This window comes from Passer montanus, unplaced genomic scaffold (genome assembly GCF_014805655.1).
Source record: "Passer montanus isolate IOZ18808 unplaced genomic scaffold, ASM1480565v1 scaffold93, whole genome shotgun sequence".
In the NCBI taxonomy this organism is placed as follows: Eukaryota; Metazoa; Chordata; class Aves; order Passeriformes; family Passeridae; genus Passer; species Passer montanus.
The window spans coordinates 202,675-215,683 of NW_024374701.1; the positions used below are offsets into that span (position 1 = coordinate 202,675).

At 55.6% G+C, this 13,009-nt stretch overlaps 1 protein-coding gene across 1 annotated transcript; it reads right to left on the reverse strand.

Annotated features, from left to right (window-relative positions):
* Positions 1 to 4,408: 4,408 nt before the first annotated feature.
* Positions 4,409 to 12,792, reverse strand: MDFI (MyoD family inhibitor). Its single transcript, XM_039695967.1, has 3 exons — positions 12,573 to 12,792; positions 6,175 to 6,393; positions 4,409 to 5,624 (listed from the first exon to the last, which is right to left on the reverse strand). Exons 1-3 carry the CDS (start codon positions 12,775 to 12,777, stop codon positions 5,368 to 5,370), a joined length of 681 nt encoding a protein of 226 aa, XP_039551901.1. The 5' UTR covers positions 12,778 to 12,792; the 3' UTR covers positions 4,409 to 5,367.
* Positions 12,793 to 13,009: the final 217 nt, after the last annotated feature.

Consider the following 13,009-nt stretch of genomic DNA (forward strand, 5'->3'; position numbering starts at 1 on the left):
TTTCAATATAATGTTTTATAGAATCTACTTTACCTTACAATTTTTATTTTTATTAAAACATATTAAAATATATTATAGATATAATTTATTAAAATATTAAATATAGATACATTAAAATATATTTTGCTTTGAAATTTGTGATATTTCAATGTAATATTCTGGTATAATATTTTAATATGATATTTAAATATAATTTTAATTTTTTTTTTACCATATCTTTTTTCTCCCCACAACTCAGTTTAACCCACCTAGGGCTAAATTCAGCACCGAATTTTCCTCTCTCCAAAAAGTTCCCCTTAATTCCTTTCAAACATTGGCACCTCCAGCTCCCAGATATTCCCAAAATTTAAATATAATTTTAATTATTTTTTTTTTACCATATCTTTTTTCTCCCCACAACTCAGTTTAACCCACCTAGGGCTAAATTCAGCACCGAATTTTCCTCTCTCCAAAAAGTTCCCCTTAATTCCTTTCAAACATTGGCACCTCCAGCTCCCAGATATTCCCAAATTCCAGCCCCTCTCCGGTTTCCAAAAGAAAACAACCGGGCAGGAAATCATTATTTGGGTTTGGGAGGCTCCTCTTCCTGAGGGGCTGCCTGGAAAAACCTCTGGAAAAGGTGGAAAAGCCTCTGGAAAAGCTGGGAAAGGTAGAAAAGGTTCTGGAAAAGTTGGAAAAGCCTTTGAAAAACCTGGGAAAATCTCTGGAAAAGGTGGAAAAGGTTCTGGAAAAACTGGGACATGTCTCTGGAAAAGCTGGGAAAAGGCTTTGGAAAAGGTGAGAAAACCTCTGGAAAAGGTGGGAAAACTTCTGCAAAAGGTGGGAAAATATCTGGAAGATCTTCAAAAAGGCTCTGGAAAGTGTGGAAAAGGCTTTGGAAAAGCTCGGAAAGGCTCTGGAAAAGGTGGAAAAACCTTTCCCAAAAATGGAAAAAGGTTCTGGAAAAGCTGGAAACGGCTCCTGGAAAAGGTGGAGAAGCTGGGGAAAAGCTGGAAAAACCTTTCCAAAAAAGTGGGAAAAGACTCTGGGAAAGGTGGAAAGGCTCTATAAAAGCTGGAAAAGGCTCTGGAAAAGGTGGAAAAACCTTTCCAAAAAGCTGGAAAAGGCTCTGGAAAAGCACCAGGTGTCTCGTGCAGAGGCCGCTCACGGCTCTGGCGGGCCCGGGGGCTCAGGCAGTGGGAATGGGGAACGGGAAATTGGGATGTGCCGGGCCTCGGGCTGGCCGGGACCCTGGGAGCAGCAGCCGGGCCGGTGGCCCCGAAACGTTAATTCCTTCCAGCTGCTGTCAGCCTGGCAGCTTCTCAAAGGAAGTTTAATAGACTGCAGTCGTCTCCCCTCGGCCCCCATCCCGCCAGAATCTGGGATTACATGAGCTGCTCTGCCTTCCAAAAACCCGGGTTTGTTTTATTTCATTTTTTTTTTTATTTTATTTTGGCTCCGGGAGTGTTTTCTTTTCTGGTGTGTGTGCGCACGCACGTGTGCGAGGCCTTGCTGCCGCCTTCCAGCTGAACCTGCCCCTCGGATTGCAGGGATCGCCAGGGAATTTTGGGGTGGCACCGAGCAGGAGCAGGGCTTGCTTTGGAATGAAGAGGAGGGTGAAGAGGAGGAGGAGGAGGATGAAGAGGAGGAGAAAGCTCCCTGGGCCTTCAGGGATCGCCAGGGAATTCTGGGGTGGCACCGAGCAGGAGCAGGGGTTGCTTTGGAATGAGGAGGAGGAGGGTGAAGAGGAGGAGGAGGAGGATGAAGAGGAGGAGAAAGCTCCCTGGGCCTCCTTGCTGGAGCGCTCCCCAGCGCGCCGTGTGAACGGGGAGGAAACAGGATGGAGAAAGTATTTGGAGTGGAAAATAAAAATCCTCTCCTGCTTTATTGATCGTGATTGAGGACAGAAATAGCCCAGGCTGCTGACAGCCCTCCCCGCCGAGGGAGCAGCCAAATGTGGGGCTCCTCCATCCATGGAAAAACCAGGGCGGGTTTGGGGAGCTGGGGGCAGTGGGATGAGGCAGGTCTGGATCCCAGGGCTTCCTCACCTGCCTGAAGAATTTCCAGGCTTCTCCTCGTCCCTCTTGCTCTGCTCTGGCTGCACCCAGAACAGGCCGAGCAGCCCCTGGAATCCATCAGCAATTAAACAACGAGCACCCTTCGTTAAGACATCCAATATCCCAGGAATGACCAATCCTCAGCAGGGATTGTAGGAAAAGAAAATTCCCGTGGCACTGCCCACCCCAGGGGTCACACCCCGCACCAAAATCCCAGCAATGCTGGTTTAGGTGACTGGAGTTTGAACGGATTTTAGCCAATTTCACTGAATTGTTTCACTTAAAACATCAAACTCAGGGCCAGCCAGGCCGGGGAAGGCGGGCAGGGAAGCCCAGGGTGCCCAGGAAAACCCAGCAGGATCAGCATTGGTGTGGGCACGGTGCTCCAACTCTGAGAAAACCATAAAAACCGAGTGCTGGCAGGAGAGTAATTAGTTAAAACCAAGCACATCTGTTGTTAATTAATTCCCAGGCAGGAGGGTTTAACTCTTGCCTTGCCCAGTGCTTTGCAACCTGCATGGCCAGTGCCAACTGGCATCCAGGGGAAGGCTTTAAATCGGCTTTTCAAGCCCTTTCAGGGACTTGAGTTTGCTCTGGTTCATCACTCCCTGCTCTGGGTCACCAATCCCTGCTCTGATCCATCATTCCCACATCCCAGAACCACCCTGGGATTTCCAGGAGCTCCAGGGGCCTGAGCAGAGCAGCCAGCACTGCCCAGGGCAGAGAACCCACCTCAGGTTTGGGGTCGGGGCTGAAATAAATCTGTCTTTGCCCCTTCCAACCTCCAGCCCTGAGGAGCTGCTGAGGAAAGTGGGAACAACTCTGAAGGGGGGGTTGCAGAGGGCAGAGCTTTGGGCAGCCCTGTGCTGATTATTGCTCTTTTATTTGCATTTTCTGGAAGGCAGCTCTCACTGGAGTCCGTTCACAGGCGTGAACATCACATCACACCCATGGAGGAAAACACTCCAGGATCCCATCCCTGCTCTGCATGGGGACCTGCTCCTTTGGGAGCAGCACTAAAGGGCTGTGAGGAGGAGCAGGAGGGGGGTTTGGGGTGTGCGTGACCCCCACCCCACCCTCAGGGCACTGCACCGGGGGAATCTGTTCCCCATTAGGCGGCTGCGGCTGGCGGAGCAGCCCTGCCAGCTCCAAGCTCCCTAATTAGCAGCAGCAGCGAGGCCAGGCTGGGGAAGGCCAGCGCTCCCTGCCAAGGATGCGAAGGGCTTGGAGCAGAGCCTGTGCAAAAGCTCTGGCCGACCCTGCCAGTGCCACATGAGACCCCGATTTTGTGCCAGGGTGGGCAGGGATGTGCATCCCACACCAGCCCTCACTGCTTTACCGGGGGGTCACCCCCAAAGCCAGCATCCCCAGCTCCCTGCGGGCTGTGGGGTGGAGGAAGGCTGCCCGCAGCATCCTCTGTGTCTCCTCTGTGCACTTGCACCACGCTGGGCTCTTGCTCACCACTAAAAATAGGATTGCCGGCTGAGCGGCGGCGCCGGAGGGCAGCGAGCCCAGATCCCACAGCCGCCCTTGTCGCCGTGACCAACTGACCCATTTGGCCTCGCTGTTTGAGTGCTTTTCCCTCCCCGTTCAGCTTCAGCCCCGGCAGCAGCTGAGCCGGGCCAGCCGAGCCTTTCCAAGGGCAGCGAGACCCCGGAGTGGGGTCGGGGTCCCTGACCCTGCTGGCATGGCCTGGCACGGGTGGGGGTCCCACCCAGGGCAGGAGCGGCCAAAGCCACCCCAAATCCAAGGGCAGTGACCTCACCAGGCCCAGCCCTTCCACAGGAATGTGCATAATTTATTTTCTCCTTTGGGGAATTTGTGCCATGGGGCTGGTGAAGCAGCTCAGAGCAGGGGACATCCCAGGGGTGGTGGGACAAGGAGCCAGGGTTTGTCCCAGGGCAGCCAGGATTTGTCCCAAAGGAGCCCAGGGTTTGTCCCAAAGGAGCCAGGGTTTGTCCCAGGGGAGCCAGGGTTTGTCCCAAGGCAGGCCAGGGTTTGTCTCAGAGGAGCCAGGGTTTGTCCCAGGGTTTGTCCCAGGGTTTGTCCCAGGGCAGCCAGGGCACTCCAGGACCTCAACCTGTTCCCCGAAGCCAAGGACAGAGAGTCCTGTTGCATTTTCCTTCCCAGCACAAGGAGCAAACAGGAGCACGCTGGGGCTTTCACTGACCTGTCCCATGTCCCCAAAGCCAGCTGGGAGCAGGACGGGCCGCAGGGACAGGGGACACGGAGCCTCTGTCTCCAGGGAGGGCCCTGCAGAGCACGTGCTGGGCCAGCCGCCAGTCAGAAATGAAGAAAGACCTTTATTTACAGTAAAAAGGAACAAAAAAAAAAAATAAAAAAAAATACTGTGACACTTCAGCAGGCATCCCCCCAGCCCATCTGAGGGGTGTCTGCCACCCCCACCTCTGTCCCCAGGATGGGGCCAGCAACTGCTGGGGGTCATTTGGCACCAACCAAGCCACGCCATCCTGCCCCACCATGACTGGGACACACGGGGGACACATGGGGGACACACAGAGCTTGGCACAGCTGCAGGAAAAGCTTCTGTGGGTATTGCACTTGGGCACCGGGGGCAGGGGCCTGGCAGGACGTGTCCCCCAGCTGGGGACCACGCAGAGGGCTGGAGGCTCCAGCGTGTCCCAGTGCCCATGGGTCACCCAGCCTGGGTGATGTCCCTGCTCCGTGCCACCCCTGTAACCCCTGGAGTGTCCTGGGGTGGTGGCAGCAGGATGGGCTGTCCCCAACGCCAGGAGCTGGGGTGGCTCTGTGGGACTGGGTGTCCCCAGTGCTGGGGTGGGTCTGCAGGACAGGTGTCCCCAAGGCTGAGGGGACTCTGTGTGACGGCTCCCCGCCCAGGAGCTGGGGTGGCCCTATGGGATAGGGTGTCCCCAAGGCCAAGACCCGGGGTAGCTCTGGAGGACGGGCTGTCCCCAAGGCTGGGCTGGCTTTGTGGGACTGGGTGTCCCCCAGGCTGGGGTGGCTCTGTGTGACAGCTGTCCCTAAGGCTGGGGTGGCTCTGCAGGATGGGCTGTCCCCAGTTCTGGGCTGGCTCTGTGTGACAAGCTCTCCTGCTCTCGGCTCAGGTGGCAGGAGGCTCCCGGGGTGCCCCCCAGTGCTGGCAGAGGTAGAGCAGGCCAGGACACCCCCAGAGCCCCCGCAGCCCCCTGGGGTCACCCTTCCCTGGGCAGGACACGGCTCCAAGGACGAGGATTCCAGCGGGGGATTCGCTCTCTTCCTCCTCCTCCTCCTCCTCCCAGACCGGCTGGCTCCTCGCCCGCTGTGGGACAGCCCGGGGGGTCCCGTGCGGGTCCCCCCCCAGCAGGGCCCCTCAGGAGGAGAAGCAGAGCCCGCAGCACTCCATGCAGATCTCCAGGCAGTCGGCGGACTCGCAGCAGGCGTCGATGATGCCGCAGTCCATGTCGCAGGGCAGGTCGCAGTCCGCGCACTCGCCCGAGTTGCAGCAGCAGCAGCAGATGCAGGAGTCCTCGGAGGTGCAGGAGCCGCAGGTGGCGCAGTCCAGCACGATGTTGCAGAGGGTCAGGAACTCGCAGAAGAGGCAGGAGAGGATGCAGTGGACGCAGCAGTCTGGGGAGGAACGCGCGGGTGAGACAAAGCCAGGCACGGCAGGTGCTGGGGGAGCAGCACGAGGGTGGAAATCCTCCCTCGGGAACTCATGGAAGGGAGGGGAAACGGGGCTGGGAGGCAGCCACTGCCCCAGGGGTCTCCCTCAACACCCAGCCCTCAGGAGAGACCAATTCTGGAGGACAGGAGATGGCCCTGCTCAGCGCCTGCCCTGCAGAGGCTGCCAGGAGGGTCCAGGGGCCTGCTGGGCTTGGAGGGTGCCACCAAGAGATCCCAAGGGATGAGGGGCCCAGGGCTTGGAGAATGCCACCCAAGAGATCCCAATGCATGCGGGGCCTGAGGGTTCCATCCAAAAGATCCCAAGGGACGAGGGGCTCAAGGACTTGGATGCCACCAAGAAATCCATAGGAATGAGGGGCCCAGGGCTTGGAGAATGCCACCAAGAGATCCCAACACATGAGGGGCCGGGGGGTTCACCCAAGAGATCCATAGGAATGAGGGGCCCAAGGAGAATGGCTTGAAAGAGAAGACACCGCCAGGGTTGAGCCAGTACCTTCCTGCGCCTCAATGGGGATGTGTGAAGAGGGCGACTTGGAGCTGCCCTTGCTCTTCTTGCTGCTCTGGCTGTTGATGGAGTGGGGCGGCTGCAGCTTCCGCGGCGGTTTCTGCGCGCCGGGCGCGGCCCGGCAGCTCCCGTTGCCCGCCTCGCCGTTGGGCAGCAGCTGCGTGCAGGGCCCGGGGGGCTGCGGGGGTGGTCGCACCTGGGGCTGGCCTGGAGGGGAGAGCAGCACGTTACCCACCCTGCCAGGAAGAGCAGCACGTTACCCACCCTGCCAGGGAGAGCAGCAGGTTGCCCACCCTGCCCTGTCCACCGGGAGAAACTGCCACCACAGGGCACGAAACAACACGACGCGGACTCGCGGCTCTCTCCGAGGTAAAAAGGGATTTTTGTTTTCTGACTCTAGCATTTATAGGTTTCCAAAGGTGACAGTGGATTGGAGGGTGACAGTGCCACCTCTCCAATGACACCGGACAAACCAACAGTCCGTCAAATTTGTCCTCCTTCATAAAAGAATGCAGAACAATAAGTTATTTACAGAAAGTGAGAAAGTACGTTGCCCACCCTGCCCTCTCCACCGGGAGAAACTGCCACCACAGGGCACGAAACAACACGCCGCGGACTCGCGGCTCTCTCCGAGGTAAAAAGGGATTTTTGTTTTCTGACTCTAGCATTTATAGGTTTCCAAAGGTGACAGTGGATTGGAGGGTGACAGTGCCACCTCTCCAATGACACCGGACAAACCAACAGTCCGTCAAATTTGTCCTCCTTCATAAAAGAATGCAGAACAATAAGTTATTTACAGAAAGTGAGAAAGTACGTTGCCCACCCTGCCCTCTCCACCGGGAGAAACTGCCACCACAGGGCACGAAACAACACGACGCGGACTCGCGGCTCTCTCCGAGGTAAAAAGGGATTTTTGTTTTCTGACTCTAGCATTTATAGGTTTCCAAAGGTGACAGTGGATTGGAGGGTGACAGTGCCACCTCTCCAATGACACCGGACAAACCAACAGTCCGTCAAATTTGTCCTCCTCCATAAAAGAATGCAGAACAATAAGTTATTTACAGAAAGTGAGAAAGTTAGTTACGAGAATGTAAATATCATAAGGTTTAAAAAATCTTTAAAAATCAGGGTGACAAGAAACATGTACCCAGACCCTGGAGGAAAAGGGGAATTTGGTCACCAGGTGGACACGGGGTGAGCTGATGGACGGATGGTCCAAGAGGAGGGAGATGGAACAGCAGATGTGGAAAAGGTGGCTGGAGAGGAGGAGGAAAGGCTCCAGAGAGAGGAAGGGATGGAAAAACCCCAAGAAATGAAGATTTGTCGTGAAGGATGGGCTGAAGCTCAGAGGAGCGGAAGGAGGAGGTGGCCTGCACGGCCAGCAGGGATGAAGGCACCGAGGTGCCGGGCAGAGCCAGCCCAGCCGCGCCGCGCCCGGCCCTGCAGACACCGGCCGCTTCCCGAGGGCTCTGCAACCTCTGGCTGAACTTCTCTGCAGGAGGAGGGAAATAACGCAGAGCTGTGGCTGTGCCTCCCCCCAGCCCCTCCTGCCGCAGCCCTGTGTCCTGCCACAGCCACAGGGGGGGCTGTGCCCACGCTGCCTCCTCATCCTCGCCTGGGAGAGGACTGGGAACCAGCACAAGGTTCCAGCAGCCACCATCCTCCTCAGTAATGCCACAAATAAAGTAAAATAGAATAAATAAAATAAAATAAAATAAAATAAAATAAAATAAAATAAAATAAAATAAAATAAAATAAAATAAAATAAAATAAAATAAAATAAAATAAAATATAGAAAATAAGGTAAATTAAAATAAATAAAATAAAATAATAAAAATAAATTACAAAATAAAATAAATAAAATAAAATAAAATAAATAAAATAAAACAAAATAAAATAAAGTAAAATAAAATAAAATAAAATAAAATAAAATAAAATAAAATAAAATAAAATAAAATAAAATAAAATAAAATAAAATAAAATAAAATAAAATAAAATAAAATAAAATAAAATAAAATAAAATAAAATAAAATAAAATAAAATAAAATAAAATAAAATAAAATAAAATAAAATAAAATAAAATAAAATAAAATAAAATAAAATAAAATAAAATAAAATAAAATAAAATAAAATAAAATAAAATAAAATAAAATAAAATAAAATAAAATAAAATAAAATAAAATAAAATAAAATAAAATAAAATAAAATAAAATAAAATAAAAGAAAATAAAAGAAAATAAAAGAAAATATAGAAAATAAGGTAAATTAAAATAAATAAAATAAAATAATAAAAATAAATTACAAAATAAAATAAATAAAATAAAATAAAATAAATAAAATAAAACAAAATAAAATAAAGTAAAATAAAATAAAATAAAATAAAATAAAATAAATAAAGTAAAATAAAATAAAATATAAAAAATAAAATAAAATAAAATTCCTGTCTGGTGGTGCTTCGGCCAAACTTTGCTTTTCCACTGCCATGGCAGTAAACAAGGGATGATTCAGGGGAGAGGCTCGAGGGCAAAGGCACCTCTTGGCACCAGGGAACAGGAGCTGCTTTCTGTGCAGGGCACAGGGGGACACAGGGGTGGAGCGGGCACAGGCGGTCCCTGTCCTGCATCCACGAAAATAAAACAGATAGAAGGTGAAAATGAAGTGGGTGGAAGGTGAAAATAAAACAGATAGAAGGTGAAAGACACAAGTGGACGGTCCCAGTGCTTGGTTTGAGCAGGCTGAGCTGGGTTTGGGCTGCAGAGGGAGGTTAAAGTGGGAGCTTGGTCTTTGACACCCGCTGGGAAGGGAACTTAAAATAACCAGAGCGGAGCGGGAAGAGTGGGCTGAGAGCAGGAGAGGTGGGAGACAGAAAACAGGCCTTGGATGAAACAGGGAATGTCTCCCCTTCCTAAAATCCTCACGGAGCGTTCACTACCTGTGTGCCCTCTCCTGCCTCGTGTGTGCCCCGAGATGGCACCGAGGTGACCACGGTGCCCAGGCTGTGCCAGGAGGGGCTGAGCCTGCAGGGAGCTGGGCAGGGGCTGAGTGAAGAGGGAGGCAGCAGCAGCTCAGCAGCCTGGGACGGCAGCTGGATTCCCTGGGACTGCAGCAGGATGCACTTGGCTCCCCACCTCGCTGCATTCCTCAGATTAAACTGTTTGTAAATCAAAATCACGCTCTGGCCCCGGCGAGGGGCAGCCAAAGGCAGCCAGGAATCCCCCCCCTCAAAGTGAGGGAAAACAGCTTCCATTTGTGTAGGACAGCCTTTAAGACACGAGGCCAAAGCTCTGCTGAAAGAGGCACCTTCAGCTCCCCAGTAATGCAGGAGTGGGGGCACCAGCCCTGGAAAACAGGATTGTGGGGGAAACTGCCTGTCTAGAGCTCTTTAATAACCAAAAACCTCCTGGATGTTCACTTTGGGCTTCCCACCGAGGTGATGCTCCTGGATCCCCTCAGTGTCCCAGGGCAGCATCACCGGGTCCCCCTGCTGGGACCTTCCCTGAGCCACTGCTGGGGCTTGGAATATTGTGCCCACCTGGGTCTGCTGCTCCTGCCTGAGACTCAACACACAAAATACCAAACCCTCAATCCCAATGTTCCAAAATGCTGCAGAACTGGATTTGAGCGCAGAGCTGAGCCTCGGAGGGGCCAGTCCTGGCACTGGTGGGCAAGGACGTGACCCTGCACCCTCCAGCCCCTTCTGCCCTCCCCTCCTGAGCCTGCACGAACCAGGCTGGCACGGGAATGCCACCATCCCATGGGAGAGCCTAAATGTGCCGCCAAAACTGGGAATAACCCCCAAAAACCAGCAGTGACCCCCCCCAGAGCAGCGCAGTGAGGAGTGGGGACACCAGAGGTGACGCTGCTCCTTTCCCAGCGAGGAGAGGGAAAGGTCCCTTCAGCAGCACCAGGAGGAGGGAGCCCGAAGCCCTGGCAGCCGCGGGGGGCTGGGCTGGGCTGGGGAGGGGGCTGTGCAGCGGCTGCGGCGTGACTCAGGCGTGCAGAATGTCTGTGGGCAGCCGGCCCAGCCCGCGGCCGCCGCGCCAGGGCTCAGGCGCAGGAAACGTGCGCTGTCCTCGCTGCAGCACCCGCTGCCCTCTGCCCTCTGCCCTCTGCCATGCCGCCCTCCGCAGGGCCAGCCCCGCTGCCAGCCGCCCCCACCCCCCTGGGCAGCTCCCATCCACTTTACACCCCTTGGAAGGGGAAGCTGGCATCCAGCAGAAAGGGAATGGGAGGGAAAGGCTGGGATCGGGCTGGGGGCCAGGGAGGGATGGACGGCTCCAGGAGAGGCTCCCACAGCTGCCAGCGGCGCTCCCCCAGCCCTGCCCCGCCACAGAGAGAGGGCACCCGGCTCTGCCCCATCCCACACGGCTGGGGGTACCCCACACGGCTGGGGGTACCCCACCCCACACGGCCGGGGGTACCCCACACGGCCCTGCCTCACCCCACACGGCTGGGGGTACCCCACCCCACCCGGCCCTGCCCCATCCCACACGGCCGGGGGCACCGCCAGCGGAGTTTGGGAGGTGCTGCCAGGCCCTGCCACCGCCTGCAGCAAAACCAGGCTCAGCCAAGCCTGGCTCAGCCAGGCTCGGCTCAAACAGGTTCGGCTCAAACAGCCTGGCTCAACCAGGCCCGGTTCAGCCAGGCTCAGCTCATTCAGGCTCGACTCAGCCAGGCCCCGTTCAGCCAGGCCCGGGGCAGCCAGCCCAGCTCAACCAGGCCCAGCTCAACCAGGCCCAGCTCAGCCAGACTTGGTTCAGCCAGTCCTGCTCAGTCAGGCTCAGCTCAGCCAGGCCCGGCTCAGACAGGCTTGGCTCAGCCCAGCTTGGTTCAGCCCGGCCTGGTTCAGCCAGGCCCAGCTCAGCCAGGCCCGGCTCAGCCAGGTTCAGCTCAGCCAGGCTTGGCTCAGCCAGGCTCGGCTCAGCCTCACCCTTGCCCTGGAGTTTCCAAGGCAAGAGCTGGCCCAGTGGGACAGCCCAGGGCTGCTTCTGCCCCTGAGAGCGGCTAAGGCACGGGACATGGCAGGGGTGTGACACGGGGACACCCTTTGGCTACGGCACAGGGACCCCCTGGGGATATGGCACAGGGACATCCTGGGGATATGGCACAGGGACATCCCAGGGCTGTGGCACAGGGACATCCCGGGGCTATGGCACAGGGACACCCTGGGGATATGGCACAGGGACATCCCAGGGCTGTGGCACAGGGACATCCCGGGGCTGTGGCACGGGGACGACCTGGGGATATGGCACGGGGACATCCCGGGGCTGTGGCACGGGGACGACCTGGGGATATGGCACGGGGACATCCCGGGGCTGTGGCACAGGGACATCCCAGGGCTATGGCACGGGGACACCCTGGGTATATGGCACGGGGACATCCCAGGGCTGTGCCCCCTGGAAATTCTGTGCCATTGAGACACCCCAGGGCTGTGCCCATGGAAATACCCCACGGCCGTGCCATGGAGACATCCTGGAGCCGTGCCCATCAGAACGTTCTTTGTGGGTCTCCTCTCTAACCCTGGGTTTTGCGGGATGCTCCTTTCCCAGGCAGGCTCATCCCTCTTCCCACCACGGCCCCCGGAGAGCCCCAACCCTTCCCAGAGCAGCTGCAGCCGCTCCGAGGGCACCGGAGCCACCCCTGGGAGCCGCCCTTCACTTTCACCTCTCCAGGTGACTCAGGCTGGCTTCGAGCTTTGATGTGGCGAGGAACAAAGCCAGGAGGAGCCGGGTTCCCACCTCTGCCCTGCTTTTTGGTGGAGAACACTCACATGTCACAGCCTCGGTCCGGGGGCCTTTGGGCAGCACTGTCACCGGGGATTTGTCCCCTTCCAGCCTGGGGATATGGCACAGGGACATGCTGGAGCTGTGGCACAGGGACATCCCGGGGCTGTGCCCATGGAAATTCTGTGCCATCGAGACACCCCAGTGCTGTGCCCATGGAAATACCCCATGGCTGTGCCATGGGGACATCCTGGGGATGTGACACAGGGACATCCTGGGGCTGTGCCCCATGGAAATTCTGTGCCATTGAGACACCCCAGGGCTGTGCCCATGGAAATACCCCACGGCCGTGCCATGGAGACATCCTGGAGCCGTGCCCATCAGAACGTTCTTTGTGGGTCTCCTCTCTCCCCCTGGGTTTTGGGGGATGCTCCTTTCCCAGGCAGGCTCATCCCTCTTCCCACCACGGCCCCCGGAGAGCCCCAACCCTTCCCAGAGCAGCTGCAGCCGCTCCGAGGGCACCGGAGCCACCCCTGGGAGCCGCCCTTCACTTTCACCTCTCCAGGTGACTCAGGCTGGCTTCGAGCTTTGATGTGGCGAGGAACAAAGCCAGGAGGAGCCGGGTTCCCACCTCTGCCCTGCTTTTTGGTGGAGAACACTCACATGTCACAGCCTCGGTCCGGGGGCCTTTGGGCAGCACTGTCACCGGGGATTTGTCCCCTTCCAGGGCTTTGTCCTTCTTCGGCACCGCGGGGCACCGGGGATCCGCTGGGATCTGCCTTGGGACGGGGAGCGAGGGCTCAGGAACCTCTGCAAGAGAAATTTTGGGGTCAAATTTTGGGGTCGGGCTCTGATTCCCGAGCCGCATCCCCGTGGCACGTAGCCTGCGGGTTTGGGCAGCATTGCTCCGCAGCTGCTCACCCCGCTGCAGCGCCATCCCAAAAAGCCTCCCCAAGCTCTCACATTCCTTCTCCAAAAAGCCGAGGGATCTGGTTACACCCAGCGGTCCAAGCTGGATTTTTCATCCCCCCTCCCATGAAAGGGCCACTGTGTTCCCTGCGGGAGCTGCCTGCCACCTTCCCTCGTCCTCCTGCACTCTG